Consider the following 25,555-nt stretch of genomic DNA (forward strand, 5'->3'; position numbering starts at 1 on the left):
GTTGGAACAGTGAATGTTCAAATGTTTAGCAGACAAAAACATTGGCTAACCATTGGCAATGTAAACAAAATTATTCTCCTTCCTCCAGTATCTGAACTTCTAACCAAGTATTTTTTCCTCTCCCCCGTTTTAATCTTGACTTCTTGAATGTAATATATTGTCCAAATTCTCTTTCTAGATTCCTAAAACGGAAGGATGGAAGAGTGTTTACCGGAAATACAGAGCATACTGAAGCCAGTCAATCTATCAAAGGAAGACAATACACCTTCCGGCTCATCAAGTAATGAGAGCACAAGCAAGACTTCTGAAGTGAAGGACTGCTCAGATGTTGGTTATACTGGTGATGAGGATTCCAGCTTGGAAAGGGAACCTAAATTGTTGGCATCAAACTACAATGTACCAACTATTGATGTAAGAGGGGATGGAGCCATAAGTGAAGCACAGGAGCTGCAGCTTTCACCTGATTGTAGTGGAGGCGGGGATTCCTGTGCTAATACATGTTCTGAAAGGCAAGTAGAAGACTCTGTGAATGCAGAACACTTGCCTGGTGAAGATTTTGAACAACAGGTTTCAAAAAGTAATGGCACAGAACAATCCCTAATGGAAATCCTGCAGGAGCTAAGGGAGGAGTGTGACTTTACGAAAAAATCTAGCAATAGAATCTATTCTGAAAGCCCTTATGACACAGACTGCACCAAGAAACTTATTTCCACAATACAACAATCATCATCACAGGAGGCTTTGCTAGAAGAAATAGAATCTGAACTGTTAGCTACAGATTTTACAAAAGAGCGTAAGCTCCCAAATGGAATGAGGAAGGGTGAACATGCCTTAGCGACTTTTGAAAAATGTGTGCAAGATAAATACGTCCAACAGGAGCAAACGATAAAGAAGTGAGTATCTAGATTAACCTCAGGACAAATAAGTATGTGCAACAGTATCCTTACTTGTATATTGTGGAGTTACAACTTCCATGTTGTGCAACATATGTGATCTTAGTTGTTGCTGTTAACCCTGTCATGATTTTGGCTTATATTAGCTCTTTTTAAAGATGTTGTGTAAATGAGGTTTTTTATTTATTTTACAAACTCTATAATCATTCTAAATTTAATTTACAAATTTATACAATGAGTATACATAGACCTCTAACTTCTTGTTGAATGTGGCATGAACTGAACAGACATTTGCTAATCCTTAATCTGAAATCCTTGGTGAGTTAGCCTACATTAGTTAGAATTCCTTGTTAACTCCATCAAAGTACTGGTGACATGAATCCTTTGTCAAATATGATAAATTAATCCACTCTAATTTTTATTCAGTTTCATGCTTATATCTCCTCCAGAAGAATTTCATCAGCTGTCCCAATTGTTAAACCAGTTATGATTGTTAAATTAAAGTTTCCTCTGCCAGTTTTTGAGATGGCCAAGTTTGGATTTTAAAAAGAAGGCTTGAAAAGAAAATCTTTAATTCAGTTCTCATAAAAGTATGAAGCAATTAAGGGATTTTATTTTTATGCATACATCTTCAAGCATCAAATAACATTGAAATAACATCTGGTAACACAGTAATAAGTTACAGGAAAGCTTTTGAAATTCATAATTTACTGTATATATACAAAGTTTGCTACAAGAAATTTTTGTACTCGAATTGTTAACTCAGTTTTACTGAACGAAGATTGTTCAAACACTCTTTCAGCTCACTGCTTGAGTTCTTGGTTCTCGTTTTATCTTTCATATTGCTTTCTCTGTATAACATGAGGGGCATTTGGTCACTGGAAAAACCTAACCTTCCACTTTAAACTCTTTTTTCTGCTGACAGGGCTGGAAGTGAAAGTGGCTTTTATTTATATGTCTCTGTATTTTTTGTGTTAACTTCTTGTGGGAGGAACTGTGATACCACAGTAATGGATGACCACATTAAAAAAAAAAAATCTTCCAGAGAGAACTTCCCGTTCAAAGCATGGGATTCTGGAGAGATCTGCTATGATTTTGGTAATCTTGCTATCAGAAAACATACTAAGTGTAAAAAAACGGTGACTTTGTGAGTCTGGCATGTGTACATTATGCATAAAGCCGTTACAAAGAATTTGGGAGTGTTTTGGGGAGTGGGAGTTGAAGGCAGTGGGTGTCTAGATGGTAGTAATTCCATGGTATTGTGTACAAACCAGTTAGCTGGGTTTTACCTGTTTGTTTACTGTGCCCCTCATTTGTAAATACTTGATTGTAGCAGATCAGTCTTGTGTACTGATCACTGTCTTAGAGATGCAGACAAACCAGTACTGCTGCTACTTCTGCCTTTTATACCCTTTCCAAAACAGTGAGCCCTGCAACTCCCTCCACTCCCCTAAGTGCCTTGAAGTTAGCTAACCTGTTTAGGTGTTTCTGAAAATCCCCCTTGGTGCCTGTCTGCATCTTTAGACTCCTAAGTACTTTGTAAATTGGGCCCTAAGGCACTTTTGAAAACTTTACCCCTGAGTTTTAGGTATAACTGTCTTCTGTATCACTTCTGGAATGCTGCAGTATGTAGCCATAATCATCAGCACAAATATGCTATCATTTAGGCTACAGCTTTGATTCAGCCTTCAAACTGTTATACTGTAAAGCAGAGGCTCTCAATCTTTCCAGACTACTGTACCCCTTTCAGGAGTCTGATTTGTCTTGTGTACCCCCACGTTACACCTCACTTGAACTACTTGCTTACAAAATCAGACCTAAAAATACAAGTGTCAGAGCACAGTATTACTGAAACATTGCTTACTTTCTCATTTTTACCATAGACTTAGAAAATAAATGAATTTGAATATAAATATTGTACTTACATTTCAGAGTATAGTCTATAGAGCAGTATAAACAAGTCATTGTCTGTATGAAATTTTAGTTTGTACTGACTTTGCTAGTGCTTTTTATGTAATCCGTTGTAAAACTAGGCACATATTTAGATGAGTTGATGTGCCCCCTGGAAGACCTCTGCATACCCCCAGGGGTACATGTACACCTCTTTGAGAACCACTACTGTAAAGGAACAAACTATTTTAAAACATTTGAACTACCTACAGGTGGGGGAGAGAAGATGATCTTGTGGTTAAGGGACCTGACTGGGTGCAATTTCTTGCTGTGTTGTAGGCTTCCTGTGTGACCTTGGGCAAGTCACATCACTCTGCACAACCGTAAAATGAAGATAATATCTGTATGTTTACAAATGGTTGTGACTTTACACTTACGTGTTGGAAGTACTCTAGTGTCATGGTGATGGAGACCATGCAAGTAATCACTTACATTAGTGCCAGCCACATTGTTAGTGTCACGTCAATTGCTGCAGTGTAGCTAAGGCTCTGTCTGCAGTTTTGTAAAAGCCTTGCCTATAGGGGTGTGCAACAAAGCTGTTTTGGGTTGAAAAGTACCAGTGCCCAATTGCTTGGATCACTTTTCCTTGTCTTCCACACAGACAACAAAGCAAAGCAATTTTATTTCATCTTTACAGATTGATTAAAGAAAACAAAAAGCATCAGGAACTGATTTTGGATATTTGTTCAGAAAAGGACAAGTTAAAAGATGAATTGAAAAAACGAACAGAAACAGAAAAGCAGCACCTCAACATTATTAAACAGGTACAAATAACAAAAGAGCTGACTACGCTGTCTAACCTCTCATTGGCATGTACGTTTAACTGCCACTGATGTTAGTTGGAGTTTCTAGCCGGCATTGTGTGTGTGCGCGCGAGGGAGGGAACAAACTCCCAATGCTAATGTAGCCTAGGCATTTGTTGACTCATTCTTCCATCCCACAAAGCCTTATTAGTTTGTTGAAAGCATTTACTGCCATCTTTGGCCTCGAACCACTGAACTGTTAAGCCTGTAGAAGTCTAATGAAGTCCATGGGAGTTCCTCATGCTCAGCATCTCTGGGTGCTGGGCTCCTTGGGCCCAATCCTGTAAATGCCTTCAGTTCCCATTTGACGATGGCTGGATGACTAAACGTTAGCAACAGGAGTCCTACTCAAATTGCAAAACGCAACCTTGGCATGCACTGTATACTGCAAAAAGACAAGGAGGACTTGTGACACCGTAGAGACTAACCCATTTATTTGAGCATGAGCTTTCGTGAGCTACAGCTCACTGCATTAGATGCACACTGTGGGAAACCACAGTATTTTCCGCAGTTTTCCACAGTGTGCATCCGATGCAGTGAGCTGTAGCTCACGAAAGCTCATGCTCAGATAAATGGGTTAGTCTCTAAGGTGCCAGAAGTCCTCCTTTTCTTTTTGCGAATACAGACTAACACGGCTGTTACTCTGAAACTGTATACTGCATTTATCTGAAAATTATATAGCCATTTGGGCCTGCCAATTTTCTGTAGCGGATGTGTCATGTGTGAGGCCACCTTTAAAGGTTATATATTTGTTTAAATACTGTACTATATACAAATTGCCAGCTACAGATAACTGTATATAAACCCAAGATTGAGGGCTAAAGTTACAACTGAATCTGGGAATGCTGCTGCTGTTGACCACTTAAGGCAGGGGTTCTCAAACTTCATTGCATTGTGACCCCCTTCGGACAATAAAAATTACTACATGACTCCAGGAGGGGGTACCAAAGCCGGGGCCAGAGCTGAAGCCCAGTGACTTCAGCTCCAGGCAGGGGGCCTGTCACCTGAATCGTTATACCCAGGGCTGAAGCCCTCAGGCTTTGGTCCTGGACCTAAGCAAGTCTAAGACAGCCCTGGCAACACCATTAAAACGGGGTCGGGACCCACAGTTGGACCACTGACTTAAGGCATTGTTGCAATTGGTGATGTTAGAAGAATCTTAACATATATTAAAGAGTTGCACTCCCTTTTGGGACCAGTTATTGTGTGTACATAGACAAAAGGGGAATTTTCTACAGATGTCTCCACAAATAACTTACAGAGAGTCAGAAGAGATGTAAACAGTAATCTGTCCTCTTTCCTTTTTGTTAGTGAAAATGAAAAGAAACCCCTAAAGTTGAGAGACTAATTAGAAAAAGAGAAAAAATCTCTGATATATAAATATACTCTAGAATAGACACACTCTTCAAAAGAATGCTATTTAGGTATATATGTTCCATATAGATAATTATAAGAACAAATAATGTGTGGTACTTCAAGTTACTGTATATGACCCAGGCATTTTCAATATAATAGTTATTGAGAATTGTCACAAACCAAAGAAACGTACACTTGGTGTTTACTGGCACAAAATATCACTAGCGTGGCATCCTTTTGAATGTTATTACACGTTTATAGGATTATTTTGCTAGTGCTACTGCTGTAAGGGTTGTTCAGGCCTGTGTTTATAACTTGACATTGAACTTGTTCTGTGGTGAAATAGTGTCCCAACTAATTTTTATATTTTAAAATCAATTTTAATGTTTTAGTCATGCCATAGATCTGATTATTAATTTCTGTGCCACACAGATTGGCAGGAGACATTCTCAAGTGCTGCGTCAAAGATTTATACAGTACTTGAATGCATTGAGGGTACAGAAGCTTTGTCTGCTTTCTGTGTATCTCAAAGCTTTTTTGAAAGTACATAGCATGGTTGGAATTGACATTTAAAAAACATTACAAGTTGAATGGAAACAAACGTCTGTATAAACCAATAAATGCAGCTCACTCACTGTCCCTTGCTCATATTCCCCAATATCACTCAGTGATTGCATGAGTATCTTGGATTTGCTATGTGACATTTCATACCATATGGGCTGTGATGGAAAGTGCTAATGATAAGTGGGCCTTTCTGTTACTACTGTTTAATTCCATTTGTCAGTTAAGTCAGACCTTTAACACTTTTAATATTGCACACTTTGGGATGATTACAGAAGAGATTACTTTAAAGAAGTTATTCAAGTAGCTTTTTGATATTGCATCTTGAAATGGAACTTGGCAGCAACTAGATTCATGGGTTGCAATAACAGATTTAGGGATGGTTTTTTGTAGTTGTTGCTCAATGAATTTGTATACACGAAGTCCTTAGATAAGTATTTCCTTAGCTTGTCTGACGTTCAGCAGAGTAAAATCATACGGCTGTAAAATGTGTTCACAACCGCAAGCAAAACCTGCTACCGTATATGCATGCTTACACAAGTGTATTAAGTTTGTTTGTGTTTGTTTTTCATGCTCACAGCTTTAGAGGGCAGGATCAAATCCTTGATGTGGTGACAAAACTGTCTTGTCTTATTCTTGCCTTTTGGACATGTATATCTTTATAGGCAACTGCATAAAAATGTAGGACGTAATGCCGAGCTCTCAGTTTTTATTCTGTCCTTGCTCAGTGAAACATTACCTAAGCAAAGAAAGCATTTATAACAGGGGTGGCCAAACTTACTCATCCTCTGAGCCACATATGACAATCTTCAGAATCTTCAGGGGGCACACCTGCCAGAACGCGGGTCTTTAGCCCCACTCCTGCTGAAGCCCTGAGCCCCAATAGACACACCCTGTGGGGCTGAAGCCCCAAGACCCCCCCCTCCGTTGGACAGAAGCCCCTACCCTACCACCCCTCTGCAAGGAAGAGGTCCCGAGCTCCCCCCTGCAGTCTGGTAGGTGGAGACTGGTCAGGGGATGAAGTTGTGGGGACGGGTTCCGCGCACCGTACTTCAGCTGTAAAAGAGCCACATGTGGATCACGAGCCACGGTTTGGCCACCCCTGGTTTATAAGAACCTCAAAATTTGACCTATTTCTCTTTACCTTTTCACATAGTAATTTATTCTAGTCCAGAGGTTATGCTTAGTGTGATGCAATCAGCCCTTGACAGATGATGATCTCAGTTCCTTTCATCTTTAGTACTGTAATACAAAAGCTGGGCTGTTACTAGTGAATGTTGCAGTTTGATTAGAGTTTGGCAAGTGCAGTACATATTTTAAAAATGCTGTAACATCTAATTTGTAAGAAATAATTGTACAAAACTTGATAGAATCTTTACTGACTTCTATAATTATCTGCTAATGTTTTCTTTACAGTTAGAATCAAGAATAGAAGAGCTTAAAAAAGAAGTTAAAACTGCTAAAGACAAACTTGTAACACAAGATGCTGCAGTCAAAAATACTATTCAGCAATTGCATAAAGAGATGGCATTTCGTATGGACCAGGTAATTTTGAATTCCTTTGAAGTTTTAATAATTAAATCTCTCATTAAAGAATTAGCTTGCTGTAGGAAACATTCAGCAGCCTGAGCATTGCAGTCAGTAGATATGTTGAAAATTGATACACCAAGGCTTCCAAACTTTTTTTTTAATTAATAGGATTCAATTATTCATGCATTTTGATGGTTAGTGAGCTTTCAAGTATTTGTAACCTTTTGTAGAGCCACTAACACTCACATATGCTTTGTCTGGCCACGCTCTTTCATTTGTGTATTTATATGTAAAATAATAAACCCTGGAATGATTGTTTCCCTGTAAATTTTAATTTGATCAACATTTACATTGGTTTTGAATGGAGGGAGAAGTCCACAATTATGCAGGCTTACCAGTGAAATCTGATCTTTTCAAGCACAATTAAAATGATACAAAGAAATAATATTTTCACCTCATTTTATGTTGCTGGAAGGTCATCTGTTTTCTTCCTTAAGATTTAGCCAAGTCAGATGCTTTCTCTGTGTTACAAGAATTTTAGAACATAATTTTTGTTTTCCTTAATGAAACAATATTAGCAATATCTGGACCACAAAGTCTCTATGTGAGAAATGATGTACAGCTGAATAGTAATTGTTAAATTATTTAGTGGAGGGACAATAACTGGGGAATGGAACTGGATATCTGCAAAAATATTTTTCCACTTAGGAGTTATCAAGTGTATATTCTCCATTTTGGAGTCATCAAATACATTCCAACTGCACCGGCCTGCTGATTATGCAGCTGAAGTAAAATATTTAGCTTTTAGCTTGCAAATACTTAAACACATCAGTTACAACTCTGAGTAGTCCCATTTAAATCAGCAGGACTGCTCATGGTAGTAATGTTAAGCCAGTGCGTACCTTGCTTGCAGAATTGGGGACTTTAAGACTTGCCTTCAGTTATGTTTTAATTACTGTGTTGGAGTACTGTGAGTATCCATTGTTCATGTATAAAAACTATCATCAGTGAAATGTAAACTTACGGCTGAATTTAAATTTTTAAAGGCAAACAAGAAATGTGAAGAGGCACGCCAAGAAAAGGAGACTATGGTGATGAAGTATGTTCGAGGAGAAAAAGAGTCTCTAGATCTCCGAAAGGAAAAGGAGTTACTGGAGAGAAGACTAAGAGATGCAAATAAAGAAATTGAAAAGCACGTGAATAAAATCAAACAACTTTCTCAGGAAAAAGGAAGATTGCACCAGCTCTATGAAACCAAGGTACTTTTAAAGAAATGGTTAAAAGCACTATTTAAATAATCAGGAAAACACTTATGTGTCACCTTTCATTTAATAATTGTGATATCTTATTACGTTCCCTTTTACTGTGTGGCTGCGAAAGACCCATTTTATGTCAATATATTATTTTTGGGAGTGGAGGGGAATGAGATTTTATTGTCATCTTCCTGAGATTCCTATGTGTTCTTCTGAACTGAAGTTTGTAGCATGCTAACAGCACAATTTTCTTTTTGCAGCCATTATATTGTAGATCGTCACTTCTATTACAAACAGTGAAGATTTACAAACACTGTAGAATTTTGTTATATACTTTTTTTTCTTCCCTTGTGGCTGTCCATACTGGATTTTTAAAATAGGCTGAGCCATCAAAGCCTGCACTCCTTTTTGGAAGTCAGTAAGAGCTCTACACATGTTGCAAGAACTGTATCAGGCCCTTTCCCTTGTACTCTTCCACAGGATTGTTTGACTGACTGAATTTTGAGGCATCTGTGCAGATATGTTCCTTAAGTACTAAGGTTCAGCAAATGCTCATCACAAGTGCAGTGTCAAGGCAAGAGACACACATTTAAACTACCAGCGGTCTAAAAATTTTGAAATGTAATAATTGTTTAAATTAATGGGAAAAAAAACAAACAACCTGATTTTATGCTCATGAAAGATCCAATATTCTCCCCAAAACGGAGAGGGTTCAGACTACTCTGATGGATTTGATCATGATCATTGCTCCAAGTGATCATTACTTACAAGAGGAAGAAGATCAAAAGAACCATCTTATTGAAACTTGAGAACTTTGGTTCCTGGAGCATAGTTTTTATGTATGTCATTGCCATTCCTGCTCCTAAGAATTAAGCAGATTGGAATGGACAGTGTGACCTGTTCAGGTCAGCAAAACAAAACGTAGCTGGTAGGTCTAACTTCTAGCTTAACGGTCAGGACAACATTGCTTGGAGACTTATATTAGAGTGATTCTGCTGCCCTCACATGGTGCTTTTGTAAACCTGTTTTTAGTTTAGATCTGTTATTTCAGAAATATTATTTGGCTGCTGGGATTGTATTATAATGCACGGGTTTTTTAATTGCAAATATTAGTTTGTAGCTGTTGGTATCTAAGGTTATCTCAGTAATATGCTTTGCTGATTAATACCATTCGATGTTCACTTGAAGAAAAATAGAGTGGTGGTTTGTGTGGTGTACATTTTTTTGGCCAACAATCACTGTTGCCCTTCACCTTGTGTAGTCATTTACATCAGTGCAAAATGTGTCAAACAATAGCAGTGTGATTTGATAGTGTTTTACACCCACTTTGCACTGATGTAAACAACTATATTTAGGTGCAGCCTAACGATACCTGACCTATTATAACTGGCACCTATCTAGGCAGTTGTCCTCTCATTATTTGAACAATTTACACTTCTTTCCAATAATTGTCCATTTAGTCAAATATCCAATGTACACAATGCTTCTGTCAGAGTACCCACAGAAGTCAGTAAACCTCACATTTTCTGCTATATCCTCCTACAATTTGACCCCCTTCCCCAAACCTGCATCTTTCCCTTAAGCCTGCAAAAGGAAAAAGGGGCTTTGCCACTTGTCCAGAAGATCAGTATGTCTAATCTGTCATGGATCTATGCAATTCCAGACAAAAAAGTCCTTCTGGAAAACAGTCTGCTAGAAACTGTCTCAGAATTAATCAAGGTTGCTTCAGATAGAATCTCTCCTCTGATCACAAATGTGGCAACAACACACATGGACAGAGAGGCAGTGTCTTACTGGGGGCCCATAGACCTAGACAGTTAAGGCTTTAAGACCCAGTCCTGTAAACCTTTAGCGTGGCTAACAGTATGCAGCTTTTTGCAGGTTTGGGGCCTTGTAGATGAAATCTATTTGTCACTCATGTATGAGGCTAATTCTATAGCTGTATAAAAATTGGGATTTAAAATCAATAAAATGTAATCTGTGGATGTTTTTGTTTGTTCCTTTTTTTTAGGAAGGTGAAGCCACTAGATTCAACAGAGAAATAGAAAAATTGAAAGAAGAAATCAATTCTCATATCATCAAAGTAAAATGGGCCCAAAACAAATTGAAAACTGAAATGGATTCACACAAGGTTAGTAAAGCAATACCATGAAGTAAGATCATAATGAGTCCAATATAGTTGCTATGCCATTTTCTTGCTTAGTAGCACTAAAATGATTAAAAAATCATTGTTTACTTTTTAACTTGATGGATTTTGGAATAGTACTTTAAAGATAGTGATATTGAAGTGGAAAATGTGAAAGGATGGATAGAATATATCAGTGTTTCTCAACCTGGGATGGATTTAGGGTGTAAGTGCAGGGCCAGTGTTCGGGGGGGGCAAGCAAGGCAATTGCGTGGGGCCTCACGCCGCAGGGGGTCCCGCAAAGCTAAGTTACATGCTTCAGTCCCAGGCAGCGGGGCTCGGGCTTCGGCTTAAGCCCACCACCCAGGGCTGAAGCATCTAACTTAGCTTTGCAGGGCTCCCTGTGGTGTGGGGCCCTGGGCAGTTGCCCTGCTTGCCATTCCCTCATGCTGGCCCTGAGTATTAATTATTTACTTCATTATATTTAAGGTAAGGGGTTACAATTTTTTCAAGTCTTAATAGTGAGGTCACTTTTTTAATTTTATTTTATTTATTTTTAAATCCGAGGGGGTTCGCCAGCACAAAAGATTGAGAAACACTGGAATATATCCAGGGTGATTTCTGCTTTACTCTGATTTGCAAGAGTGCTTTTAATTCAGTCTGTCGTAACACAGTGTGAATGACACATCCTACAATCCTCGCTAAGAATTTCTTCTCTTGCTTCTCCTGAACAAGTCAGTTCAGACTGTGTGCACAGTCTAAATCACAAACAGTAACAGTCTGATTTAGGGTGACCAGGCAGCAAGTATGAAAAATCGGGACAGAGTGTGGGGGGGTAATAGGTGCCCATTTAAGAAAAAGCCCCGAATATTGGGCTGTCCCTATAAAATCGGGACAGCTGGTCACTCTAGTCTGATTGGAAAAGAGGAAAGCAACTGGACATGGTTCCTTGCACTTGGTTCTCTTTAAATATGTATATTGCAAAAACAGAGAGAGCTGAATTACCACAAGGACAGAGAGATGACCACTAGATCCTCGCTCATAAGAGCTTACAACTGTGATAGGACGAAACACATTGCTGTGATTGAACAGTAAAGTTTTCAGTTACATGATTTTTTGTGTGGAGATAATGAGTCAGCCACTACAGGCCACTTTGTTTTTTCAGTGCTACCAAAGGGAGCCTTCAATGTGGCTCATGGAAATATGGCTACAGGAACACAGTGGTAAAAGCAGATTTTCCCTTGAAGTTTTTGAGTTGTGGTGTTGCCATTCTGGAGAGCCATAAACAGATGATTTAACAGTTGGTGGTGCAGCACTTTCTAAGCAAATATTATGATTCTCAATAAAATCATTAGTCGGAAACTCTATTAGAATTGAAAACATTTTGCTGATAACTCCCTTTTCCCTGCTAATTCAAAATCTTGCTCTGTGACACTCTGTAGGTTCAAATAGTTATTCATGGTTTATTTTCTAGGAAACCAAAGATAAACTCAAAGATGCAACCACAAAGTTAACTCAAGCAAAAGAGGAGGGAGACCAAATACGGAAAAACTGCCAAGAAATGATAAAAACATACCAAGTAGGCATACTTTCTCATGAGGTGAAATTAACATGTTTAACATCTGATTTTTTGTTTCTTATTTTCATCTTAAATTGTAATAAAGTGAAAAATTATTGCATGCATGCATGCCACGTGAGATGTTATGCCATTAAATGTATAAATGTCAATGATTAGAGATAAATAAAAAAAATTAGGGAAAAAGTGAGATCTTGAGTCCAGTTTCATTTGAGTGCAATGTGTTTTTATATGTTCAAAACTACTATATATGGTGGTACAAATTACAGATAGTGATAAGAATGTGTGTCTTCTGTGTTCATAAAATAGGTAAAGAGTTTTTCTTTTAAAAAAGCTCTATAATTAAAATGCTCCCTTTTTTTTAATTTCTTCCAAATCAACTAGGAGTCAGAAGAAATTAAATCAAATGAATTGGATGCAAAGCTCCGAGTAACAAAGGGCGAACTAGAAAAACAAATGCAGGAAAAGTCTGAGCAGCTGGAGGTAAACTGTTGTTGTTGTTATAGGCAGTATGACTAGGATCTGTTAATACTAGAGTACACTCCCTTTCAGAACCTGGCATTAAACCTAGGATTCCACGGGCCTTGTCTACACTTACTGGGGATTGACGCTGCTGCGATCGATGCAGCGGGGGGTTGATATAGCAGGACTAGTTAAGACCCATTAAATCGACTGCAGAGAGCTCTCTGGTCGACTCCAGTACTGCACTGGAACGAGAAGATTAAGGTAAATCGATGGGAGACTGTCTCCTGTCGATGCAGCATGGTGTAGATACCGCAGTAGGTCGACCTAAGCTATGTCAACTGTAGCTATGTTATTCATGTAGCTGGAGTAGCATAACTTAGGTTGACTTACCACAGTATTGTAGACAAGGCCTGAGTCTTAACATTCCTTTTCTGTCTAACAAATAGCTATGGAGCCCTCTGGCAAAATGTCTCATCCCCCTCTAGTGGCAGGTTGACCAAGCCTAACTACTTTCAGCTGCTACCATTTACTGTTAGCTCAAGTGGTAGAGGTCTGTTTGTGGATGAAGATATCCCTGTGCTATTTGATGATCCATCTTGGAGTTCAATGTGATTCAACATGATGAAACATCTGGGGTTTTTTTAGTTTGCCTTTTGAAAAAACCCTAAGAAATTACATCCCCAAAAAATTATGTTAAGAGCACATTAAGGTTGCAAAGTTAAGCACATGTATTATGATGCAGTCATTAGTTACATGATCACATACTATATCTTGCACAGGACTCTGGGCTGATATTTATTAAACCCAGGCAGTTAGGCAGGCAGCAAATAAGTTCTCTATTGGTGGGTGTAGTCTTACAGTGGATGAGGGGATCCTGTGCCTCCTAAAATGACAGTGTTCTGATGCTTTGTCCCTTTAAAAAGGTACACTATGCCAAAATAAAAGAACTGGAGGACCTGAAGAGAACATTTAAAGAGGGTATGGATGAGCTGCGTACACTAAGAACAAAGGTAACTAAAGAGTTCTCTCTTGCCATGAGACTGAAGGTGGAACATAAGGATTTTGAAAACAGATCCTATTGTATCTGGCTAGTTTACATAAAGAGCAAGAATAATCGTGATCTGGTATAGAGATTTGTCAGCATGAATTCAGGATGGCTGCATTACTCCTAAGCATCTGTCATGGAGGTTGTGGAAGACACAGATTCCATGACTTCCTGCGACCTCCATGACTTCTGCAGTGGCCAGTGTGGCTGACCACAGGGTCACCCAAGCAGCTGGCCCTGGGACCAGATGCTCAGGCGGCCCTGGGAACAGCCACACCAGCTGCTGTTGGAGCAGCTCTGCAGCCAGCTGCTCGGGCAGCCCACAGCCAGTCACACCAGAAGCCCCGGGGCCAGCCGCACCGGCCACTACTCTGGCAGCCTCAGGCAGCTGGCCTCGGGGACCACCGGAGCAGCAGTCTTGGGGGCGGCGGGAGCTGCTGCAGCTTGGTGGCTCCCAGCAGCAGTCCTAGGGTGGCCAGAGCAGAGGTTGGCCCAGGAGCTCCCCCATCCCTCCCCTGGCGGGCGGAGCAGCGGCTGGCTCCCTGGGATCCCCTGCCAGAAAGGGAGTGGAGCAAGTTCTTACCTTTCTGCTGCTGGATGTGGTTACTATCTCAGTTTCCCCTTCTGGAGCTGTCTCATTACTTTAGAAGGCATAGCTCTCTGGGGGGACATAAAAGTCCATCCTTTCTGGGGTATCCTGAATCCCAGATCAACAAGTAGCCACCTGGCCACAAGAGTTCATTAAGCAAATTTCCTCCTGATTATGTTCCATCGACCATAGTCTGTTTCAAAAACATAAAAGGTTCCAAATATCTGAAATAGCTGAAGATCTGGCCAGAGGCTACATGATAACAGGCTGTCTCACCTGGGAAAACCTAACAAATTTCCCCATCTAGATTTCATGGGGAACAGATGACATGGATGAGGCTTCCTCCCTCCCCAACTGGGGCCCTGGAAAGGGAGCAAGTACTTGCCCTGTGCTTGCCACAAACACGGCTCAAATGCCCAAGCTCGCTCATTTCACCCAGTGGGGAAAAAACAACAACTCCAAACAAAGCCCAAGCCCAAAAATAAATGAACTCTATGTCCAGGGTTTCTTCTTGGGTAGTATTAGTCACTTCATAAGTTTTTGTCCTGGAGAGACCCATGAACAGCCACAGTTCTTCTCAAAGTTTCCCCCTACTATCAGGAAGACAAGGGTTTATAGAGTAGCCTTCTTTCCCAGCATGCCTTGCTGCCCAGGTTAGACTAGAGGCTGTTTTTAAAAGAAAAGGAGTACTTGTGGCACCGTAGAGACTAACCAATTTATCTGAGCATAAGCTGTAGCTCACGAAAGCTCATGCTCAAATAAATTGGTTAGTCTCTAAGGTGCCACAAGTACTCCTTTTCTTTTTGCGAATACAGACTAACACTGCTGTTACTCTGAAACCTGTTTTTAAAAGGCCTGTGTACCACATTTCAGGAGGATAGAACATAAGAATGGCCATACTGGGTCAGACCAGTGATCCATCTAGCTTAGTATCCTGTCTTCTGACAGTTGCCAGTGCCAGGTGCTTCAGAGAGAATGAACACAGCAGTCAACCATCAAATGATCCATCCCTTGTCTCCCATTCCCAGATTCTGGCAATCAGAGGCTAGGGACACTCAGAGCTTGGCGTGGTATCCCTGAGCCATTGGTGGACCTATTAGCCAAGATGGTATCTTCTTTGAATTTATCTAATTCTTCTTTGTATCCCGTTATACTTTTGGCCTTGACAACATTCTCTGACAATGAGTTCCACAGGTTGTCTGTGCATTGTGTGAAGAAATACTTCCTTTAGTTTGTTTTAAACCTGCCGCCTGTTAATTAATTGGGTGAGCCTTGGTTCTTGTGTTATGTGAAGGAGTAAATAACACTTCCTTATTCACTTTCTCCACACCAGTCACGATTTTATAGACCTCTGTCATGTCCCTTCTTAATTGTCTTTTCCAAGCTGAACAGTCCCAGTCATTTTAATCTCTCCTCACATGGAAGCTGTTCCAGACCCTTAATAATTTTTGTTGCCTTTCTCTGGATCTTTTCCAATTCTAATATATCATTTTTGAGATGGGGTGACCAGAACTGCACATAGTATGCAAGGTGTGGGCCTGCCATGGATTTATACAGTCGGCAATATAATTTTTTCTCTTAGGAACCATCAGGAAAGGGATAGATAATAACATTGTGTTGGCTTTTTTGACAGCAACTGCGTGTTGAGCACATGTTTTCAGAGTACTATCCATGTCCATGGTGGGGCTGTTTCTGTATGTACCTCTAACTGCAATATTCTGATCATTGCACATAGATTTTTTCCTAGTGGAGGTGGCCCAGAGGTGTTCTGACAGCACAGTATATTGCCATGCAAGAGATCAGAGTACAGCTGCATTTTCAGAGCGTACTAGAGGCTGCACACTAGGCCTCTGAGAGCTCGTGAAGAAATGCCACACATCACTGATGAGCAGCCCATCTATCAATCTGTTGGCCAGCTCAAGAGCAGCATGGACTAGCTCTGTAGGCAGAAGCATTCAGTTCTTAGACAGAAGCATGGGTGAGCATGATGAGGGTTGGTTGTGGTAACTGTAGGAAGATGAAACTGCAGCTTGGCTTTGGTCCACCCATACGTGTGGGTTTATGAATCTTTTGGAGGGGGATGGTATTATCCCTCTTAAAGCTTGTACGACTTGACTATTTTTAGAAGCTAATTCTTATAGTTGTTTTGTTTTTTTTATGTGACTGAACTGTTCTCTGTTTTAGCTTTTGATCTGTGAAATAGTTTGCATCTGATTTTATACATTGCTCAAAAACAGGGAGGGAGTACTACCGTAACTGTGGTTAGAGCTTTAGACCTATTGGATGAAACATACTATCCTCTGAAGTTTGGCAGGAAAATAACCAATTTACAATTAAGATTATGTTCTTTTGCACTTAGGTAAAGTGTCTGGAGGATGAACGGTTGAGAACAGAAGATGAATTATCAAAGTACAAAGAAATTATTAATCGGCAGAAGGCCGAGATTCAGAATTTACTGGATAGAGTGAAAATTGTAGATAAGCTGCAGGAGCAACATCAAAGGTATAAACTAAAGGTTTTAAAGAATTTATTTGATTATATAGATTTATGTTTTGGGCCTGGAGCATTTCTATGCTTTAAAAGTATTGCTGCCTTTACAATGTATTGGACCTCAGAGAATCTGTATCCTCTCTCGGCTGTGGCGTGTTCCTCATAGAACCTTTCTAAATTATTTAGTCTTACAGGCACCCAAGAGCAATACTTTGAAACCTGACAGTTCTAGGGTTAACTGATAGCTGTAACGAATTACCTTTGAAATAGTACGGGGCAAAACTTAATCTCTGTGGTAACTCCATTGACTTTGGTAGTATTCCAATAGGGATGAATTCAGTCACTGGTCCCTAATCATTTCACTAGATTTCAGTAGAAGTGACAGATATGGTGTACGGTGGATGGTAATAGGTTGTGTCACACCGGTTTTTACTGATCGATGCTCGTTCTACTGCTGACTCTGGACAACCTCCATTCAAGGAAATCAGCCAATGCTCATTTTATTGAAGGGATGAGAGAAATGGAGCTAGTGTCCCCAGTGTTTTGGAGATAGGGAGGGGAGAGGTTGCTGAGCTGGGAAGATCAGCCCTCTCTGAATGTGATGGATACATTCAAGTATTACAAAAATACAAACTTAACAAATCTTCTTTAACATATGGTGCATTAAATATTATTAACTAATACTTATGAGCATTTGTGTCACTAAAAACCGTAGCATCTGTTCAGCTGTAACAAATGCCATTGCTTCAAGGAAGTGAAGGAGCAGACAAGCTGATTCTCCCTTCACTTGCACCAGTTTGACAGTGGTGTAGTTTATTTAATTGCCATGTAGCTAATACAGATTTACACCCAGTGATGAGCTGCCAGAAGTTCAAGAACCGGTTCCTTCACTCGCTCTGGGTCTTCAATGGCACGTCCTTCAGTCCCTCCGGGTCTTTGGCAGCACTGAAGGACCTCCTGCTGAAACGCCCCCGAAGACCTGAAGCGAGTGAAGGACCCACCGCCGAAGTGCTGCTGGGTCAGTAAAAATTCACATGGGAGCCTCCACAGCTGAAAGCTCCGGCAGGACGGACAGGACGATCCCGCGGGCCACATCCTGTCCATCCCACCTGAGCTTCCCCACCCCTTTAACAACCGGTTCTAAACCGGCTTCAAAATTGAACAACCGGTTCCAGCTCACCACTGTTTACAGCCCTGTAAGTTAGAGGAGACTGTGGCTCATGGACATTCCAGAGCAATGTCAGAGCATAATCCTATTTCTATATGGTACATGTGAACTAGAGCAAAAACACATACTATCCATTTTCATGGATTCTGACAATGTTGCATTGGAGGCAGATGACCATCGTTTAAACAAACGCCCACATGTGCCTGTGGAATTTGTAAGCAATTTTCATTTGAGGTTGAACAGCATTTAATCAATTATCTGCTTTCCTTATGGTTTATACAACTAAACGTTTTCAGTTCCTTATATCAACCTTGGCTCCTATTAACATCATGGCATCAATCTTTTCGAGAAAACTGCAGTCAATCAGACGACACCTTGATCAATATCAGTTACTCATCAACTACAGGAGGGCTAATACATTTTCCTCCTCTGATGATGATGATTGAACAAATATTTGACTAGGAATTTCATTAGGTTGGGTGGGAGGGAGAATGGAAAGCGGGGCTTTCTAATTCTTTGCATTTTAATTTACATTAATAATGTACTATCCCAGGGGAGGAAAAGCCACACACTAAAAGAAATATCTCTGTCAAAATAACTACGTTTCCAGAGACTCCGCCTACATGGCACAAAGTGGAGGTTTAGCAGCTTCATTGCTGCCTTCCACCACAGGGTCCCTTTTATAACTACACAGGGCAAAATACACGTTGGTCGGTGCTGTTAGTGCTTGGTCTCGAAGAGGCCAACCCTGCAGTGACAGCAATTGGAGGTGGATGGCCAGTTGCAGTATAGGGGACATCTGCTATTATAAAAGTAGCTAGAGAAAGCTGTAGCCTTGCTCTGAATTTTCTTTTAGTCACCTTTTCCGGTGTATGTCTGAATGGAGGTTGTATAACCACTGCTCTGTTTTGAAAGGATAGTGTTCTAAATAACACTTGCATATTCTGTATAATGAAGTTGCTGGATGCAGGGTATTCTACCCTAACATGCCCAAACTGCGTCATGATTTGTTTGTTTGTTGTTAAGCGTAGTGAAACAACACAGTTCGAAATGTGCAATGGGAAAACAGCCTCTCCCAAAGAGTATGGGATGAACTGGAAATATAAATGGGGTTATTGTAAGGAAAATAGCTGACATCAACCCAGAGTACTGCTGTAATTCATTGTATGTTTTTCTAAAAGGGCAAACAGTATATTTGGCTGTATTCACATGGAAGAGAATGAGACAAAGGAGGGAATAAACGATTAACATTCCCTAGCTGGAATACAATACCAGCCATACTTTTGTGGCCACCAAACCAGCAACATGCTACCAGTCACCATACTATGGCCATAGAGAGGGAGCAGCTTATAGCAATGTGGATAATGCCAGGTGTCAGCTATATAGTTTTATAAGAGTTGGGCTTCATTTTCAAAATTATGAATAGGTGTGGAGAATGCATTTGAGTGCATCCAAAAATGGATAAGCATGTTAGCCTAGTGATTTTATTTCTTCTTTAAATGCAATGTGACTTGAACATCTTAAAGTAACCTGCAGAAAAATTTTTAAAAATGGGTTTGCACCTTTTTTACTGTTTTATGTGATATAAGAAGTGCATGTAACTTGGTTTGGGTTTTGACTTGCTCTTTTCTCCCTTAGTGGGGAGAGAGGTGGTATTTTTACATTAGTTCAGGTCATGTCCAGGCTAGATTTCTCTCTAGTGGCTGGAGGACTCGTGAAATAATATCACAAATGCAACTCCGAGGGGAAAGGGATATTTAGTATGTTCCTAAAATTTGGTTTTGGCATCACTTTAGCTCCAATGTCTAACAGGTCATCTTCACTGAAGATTCAGCATCATGCCCCTTCCATTTAAAGTGTGATTGCACGCAATACACATGACCTACTCAAGGGAAGGGATGGGGAGGACAGTGAAGTTCTCCAGAAAAGGCAAGAAAGAGCAAACGTGACATCATTCATATTTCTATGGTACAAAACAAAACAAACTTTAAAAAATACGCTAAACAAACAAAAATAAAATAAAGAAGTGCAACCCCATTTAAAAAATATCTTTTTGAGGTGTCCTTTGACATTGTGGCTTAGATGCCAGTCTCCTTTTGGGATTCTCATGAACATTTGTATGTTGTAACCTTAGATCTAGTTTTGAAGAACTGACAAAAAAATCACAAATTTTGTTTAGTCTGGTATTATAAGAAAACCAGCACAGGCAGGGAGCGTTCCTTAATGCTGAGATCCAGTTCCTGGGGCAGGGAGAAGGAAACCAGTACTCTGCTGCAGAAGTCTCGTGTTCTCATTGTCTCAGTGCCAACCTCCTCCCTACGAGGAAAGGCCTTTAGTACTCTCGTGCTTGAGGAAGTCTTCATTGAGTATGGTGGAGGTTTCTTCCCTTCTTTTTGTAAGGGAAGTATGTGCTGCTGACTGATGAGAAATGTGCCCTAGTAACCCAGAAAGACAACTCTGCCTTGTTTGAGGTAGCGACATCAGAAGTAGAGGTCATTTTACATTAAGATTCCATTTATAAATACTTTTAAGTATAGTACATACTGGAGTAATGTGTGTCATAGGTGGCTTTATAAATGCATCAGTAGAAGGTATTAGATAGTTATAAGCACCCTGGTGGACTCTAAAACAGTCTGACAATTAAGCATGTATTAACACATCTAATCATTCATTAACCTTCTGTAAACTATTTATAAATCAAACGTTTGTAGAAAATGTGATCAGAATAGAAAAGTGACTTCTGTGAGAAAGCAAAGGTGTTTCTATTAAATATACCTCTTAAGAGCAAGGTTTTTTTATCTCCTTTATTAAAGAAGTTATCAATTACGTCAGGATGATCTAGTGCTGTGACTTTTTTCTCTGTGGAGGTTAACTGGAATTTGGAAACTCTTGACTAATCTACCTGATGAAAGGAAAACTGTCTGCTTTGAAAAATCATAATTCACTATTAGATTTTTCCTTTAGTTGGGATTAGAATGAAATGAAATACTTGACCACGTAATAGTCAGTGACCTAAAATTAGGTCTGTCCTAATGAAGAGAACAGCCTATGTCTTAACTAGGTTATTGTGGAGGATTGTTATGTAATAGCTGGGTCTAAAAGAATTGTCAAATACCATATGAACGTGTGGCAACAAATCACTTAGGCAGGTTTAGGGTGTATTTGTGGTAACAAAAAAAGCATGAAAAGATTAGGGGTTTTTATTTACTGAGGATGCATTTATGTAGTAACTAATATTTTCCCAAAAGGTTGTTATGAAAGTTTGTGAAGAAGTTTTGTTACCCATTGATTACAAAGTAATGTGAGACACAATGGATTATACGGACATGGCAGGCAAAGTATTAAATTGATATAAATCAGAATGGCCCTGTTCCTAATACACGTTTTCTGCTTCCATAAAGAGAGAGTGTGAAAACATTCCTGTAGAAAATTCAAGCTCGTTAACTGGGAAAGGCTGGCAAAAGTAGTACCTTATAGGGCTAATGCTGCAAGTTGCTAAATGCCTCCTGCAAAATTCTAAGTGGTTTCACTTCATATTGACTTTAGATCAAGCCCTGTGACTTCATACAAGTTTTCAAATTAATCTTCTCATGCACTCCTTTTTATTAATGGCGAGTGGTGAATACTCAACCATCTAGCACAGTCAAGGAGCATATTGTAGTTGACATCTTAATTACAAACGAAAATTAAAGAAAAATACACCACACTATAGTCCCCAAAGACTGTAAAGTTAAGTCCAATAAATTGGTTAGAATTGAATTGAGCTACAAAATTTGGATCCAGATTTTTTTGAATCCATCTTTCCAGACTTCACAAGGTGCTCAGATCTGGGATTTTGGCCTAGTCTTTATAGAAAATAGGGGTCAGTTGCAAACCTTGGATCTGAATTCAGATTCTAAATCTCCCCAAAGTTTGGGGTGTCCTGCTCTGAAGTTTTGGTTTAGATATGGGCATGCAAACCTGGCCGTGCTGTGGCCCCTCAGAATAGACAAGGCTAGTCATGGGAGCTAGGCTAGGGGCCATAGAGAATGCACTGGATTCGTCTTATCTTCCAGGCATCCTCCACCACGTTACAAATGGAGCCTTTGCGGTACTTTGAAACTGGTAGAACACTTTGGCAGGGGGAGGCAGCCACTTGAACTCATGGGGGTGAATCCCCCATCAGGGTCGACTCAGTATTGTAACAGTATTACTATTATAAAATGGAATTTTCAAATTTATATAGCTTTCAGACTCTTCTATTTACTAGTCATTATTAGGGATATGATACTGCTGAGGGCATTCTGTGCCAAACAATTAAAAATTCTGCACCAAAAACATAAAACATTCTGTGCACAATATTTTAAAATTCTTCAAGTTTTATTTGCTAATAATTAAATGCAGAGGCTCCAGCATGGCAGTGGAGAGCAAAGGCCGCTGGCTGCACGAAGATGGGAGATCATCTTGCAGCCTCCCCAGCACCCACCCCGGGGACACGGACTCAGTGGTGAGGCTGTGCCCAACACTGACACAGCACAAGGCCTGGGCCTGCCCCAAATACACCCTGGGGCCCTGGCCCTCTGCGCCAGGCGCACCAGGTGTGGGGCAGGCAGGCTCAATCAGGCAGGATCTAAGTGTGGAGCGGCTCAGTGTGGGGGGATGCCACTGTGTAGCGAGAGGATTCTGTGGGACAATCTGGATGCAGGCAGCTCAGTGGGGAGTCAAGCTGTGGGGGAATCTGGATGCACAGAGGCTCATTGGGGGGGGTTTCCAAGTGCAGGTGCAATGGGACTCTGCAGGGGCTTCCAGGAGAAAGTGGTTGGGGCTCAGTGGATGGGTCTGGGTATCTCAGCAGGGGAGTCTGGATGTGGAGGCTCAGGGGGGTGGGGCTCGCCAGGGTGGGGCTTTGAGTGCAGGGAGCTCAGTGCGGGGTGGTCTGGGTGCAAGGGGCTCCAGATGCAGGGCTGAGGTTCAGTAGGGTGGAGTTAGAGTATGGAGGGCTAAAGGGGTTTTGGGTGTACGGGGTGAGGGTTGGCAGGGGTGTCTGGGTATGGGAGGTCTGGATGCACAGGGGTTGGGAAGATGGGGGAGCAGCTCCCTGTACAGTGATCCCTCCCCCTGCAGCTGAGGAGTAATGGGGGCAGGAAGCAGGGGAGGATGCTGAGCTTTCTGCAGCTGGGGGAGGTTTCTGGGGATGGGTCTGACACAGGCCTAGTTACTCCTTGCAGGGGAAGAGGAAGTCCCATCCCCACCTGCCTCCACTCCAGCAGTGACTAGCAGCTGATCCCGGCTCAGGGTAGGAACCACTGGCTGGGGTGCCCTAAACTTGTGGTGATTTACCTCTCCGCCAGCTGCTCCGGGTGCCTTAAATGATGTACCTGCGTAGCTAGGGAGTGGTGCGCGACTGCTCTTTCAGCTTCCCTTTGCTTCCCTGTCAGAAAGTCATTCTTCTGCAGGGAAGCAAAGAAATTTGTGCGGGACGTGAATTCTGTGGACGTGCAGGGGCACAGAATTCCCTCAGCAGTAATATGATTGGGATCACTAACAGCTTGGAGGTAAGAAATATCTTTCAGATGTTGTTACAGATATGAAATGGATTGAAGTTTGAAAGCTATTTCGTATCTGTGATAAATATTTAGTATTTTCACATTTGATATATGTTTTAGGGGTGACTTGAGGTTAAATACATTTGTTTTGGTAGAGATGAACAAGAAATCGACACCTTGAAGGAAGAACTGGACAGTCTGAACTCTCTGATTACTGATCTCCAAAAGGACATTGAAGGCAGTCGGAAAAGAGAATCTGAGCTGCTTGTATTCACTGAAAAGCTAACGAGTAAGAATGCACAGCTGCAGTCTGAAACCAACTTCTTACAGACCCAGCTCGATAAGCTTACCTACAGTGAAAGAGAGTTACAGAGTCAGCTGGAACATGTGAGACAGACTAAAGATGATCTGGTGAGTACAACATGCAGATGGATTTTGTACTAATAGGTTATCTGATCAGGGCTGGATTAATGCAAAGGCTCTAAGGTCTGTGCCAAGGCTCCAGCTCGTGGAGTGTCATCTTGAGTGCAGAATTTCAGTTTTCATTTAAAAGTTAGTTGCTAGCCCTTGCAGTTGTGAATAAAAGCTTGGAAATGTGATCTGAATGTAACCAAAAAGTTCTTCCTGAGCCTGTAGACTCCATAGAACCATAGCTTTGACGTGTGAACTGCCCTATATGTGTCAATGGAAGATCCAGTGCTCTGGGAGAGGGACCCTGTTGCTTCTCCTGTCTCTCTAGGAGGCAAGAGTTGACTTCAGGCTCCGTCATTTAGGTAGATGAAGGATGGGATCTCAGCACAGAATTAGGGCAGTGGGGGTGGAGTCATAGCAGGAGGCCAATGTCATGGCATGCCTAGGGCCCAGGACTGCCTTAATTCAGTTTTATACCCATCAGGATTTAACTCAGATGTGAAACTGACTCTGCAAACCATTCATGTTTAAAGAACTTGTTTGTTATATAGGAGACTAGAATTATTTTAGGCTGCTCCCATTGTCCAGAGGTACTCCTGTAATATTTAACAGTGTAATTTAAATAGGCCCACTCTGACTTCAGTAGGACTACTCACTTTTAGTGTAGGCATTTGCAGGATTGTAGCTTGATTTTGTGTATCAAGTGTGCCACAACTGGAGGTCCTTTCATAAAATGACTTTTTAAAATCAACCTGGAGCAGCCTTTGTGCTTGTATCTGTATGCTCCCATCAGTTGTAAGAATAATTTTGTGGCTATAATAAAAATTATTACTAATAGCCGCCTCATGGTTCTATTTTACTGTGTGCAGATATATTTTGAAAAGTTACAAACTGGATTATTTTTAGAGTTTAAATCTTATTCTGTACTGTGCTAAATTCTGGAATAAGTAGTACACCCTGTTTACTGCCTTGGGCTATCCCACACTGGTGGTATTTGGCTTAATTAATGGTTCATAAAATGATGTGAAATTCTCAGATGAAGGGCAGGTGCAAAGTGGTGGTGATGTTGACGTTAAGCAGATGGTTATGCCTAGTGATTTTAGATGGTTTTTTTATTGTAAATTCAGGCAAAAAAACTGCAAAAGGAGGAAGAGCTACATAAACATGAAGTCCAGACACTGCAGACAGACTTGGCTTCTCAACAGAAAGAACTAACAGCACTGAACACCCAAGTAGATGAATTAAAAGACGAGTTGGTTACTCAAAAGCGTAAACATGTGGCAAATCTTAAAGACCTCACCAAGCAACTTCAGCAAGGTGAACCCCCCCCAAATTAGTCTTGTGTCTACTAGAGTAGTTGTTCTCAACCAGGTGTCTGGGGGCCCCTTGGAGGGACCACGAGAAGGTTTCAGGGGTCCACCAACCAGGGCCAGTGTTAGACTCGCTGGAGCCCAGGGCAGAAAGCCGAAACACCACTTTATGGGGCTGGAGCCCAGGACCCTGAGCCCTGCCACCCGGGTCTGAAGACAAAGCCTGAGCAACTTAGCTTCGCAGGGCCCCCTGTGGCGTGCGACCCCAGGCAATTGTCTTGCTTGCTACCTCTGAATGCCAGCCCTGGCTTTTATATGCAGAAAACTAGTTGTTGTGGTACAGGTGGGCCGTAGAGTTCGTATAGCATGTTGGGGTGGGGGAGCTCAGAAAAGATTGAGAACCCCTGCACTAGAGTGTACTAACATACTCCTCCTCACGCCCTGCATATGCAGCTAGAGAAGGATTCCTGCCTGCATCCATATAGTCTGTTAGGGTGCAATCCTT

General features: G+C 41.0%; 1 protein-coding gene across 4 annotated transcripts in view; it reads left to right on the forward strand.

Annotated features, from left to right (window-relative positions):
• Positions 1-25,555, forward strand: part of CCDC186 (coiled-coil domain containing 186) — a 59,391-nt gene that overhangs the window by 22,332 nt on the left and 11,504 nt on the right. For 3 of the 4 annotated variants that reach the window (XM_073354304.1, XM_073354303.1, XM_073354305.1), the window contains 11 exons: positions 179-893; positions 3,481-3,607; positions 6,980-7,108; positions 8,140-8,352; positions 10,358-10,477; positions 11,946-12,071; positions 12,432-12,530; positions 13,436-13,522; positions 16,506-16,648; positions 23,485-23,740; positions 24,868-25,057. In XM_073354304.1, coding sequence (XP_073210405.1) covers positions 196-893; positions 3,481-3,607; positions 6,980-7,108; positions 8,140-8,352; positions 10,358-10,477; positions 11,946-12,071; positions 12,432-12,530; positions 13,436-13,522; positions 16,506-16,648; positions 23,485-23,740; positions 24,868-25,057 — 2,188 coding nt within the window. In that variant the 5' untranslated portion in view covers positions 179-195. The remainder of the gene's footprint in view (positions 1-178; positions 894-3,480; positions 3,608-6,979; positions 7,109-8,139; positions 8,353-10,357; positions 10,478-11,945; positions 12,072-12,431; positions 12,531-13,435; positions 13,523-16,505; positions 16,649-23,484; positions 23,741-24,867; positions 25,058-25,555) is intronic. The other variant, XM_073354306.1, reaches the window with a different exon arrangement.

This window comes from Lepidochelys kempii, chromosome 7 (genome assembly GCF_965140285.1).
Source record: "Lepidochelys kempii isolate rLepKem1 chromosome 7, rLepKem1.hap1, whole genome shotgun sequence".
Taxonomy (NCBI): domain Eukaryota; kingdom Metazoa; phylum Chordata; order Testudines; family Cheloniidae; genus Lepidochelys; species Lepidochelys kempii.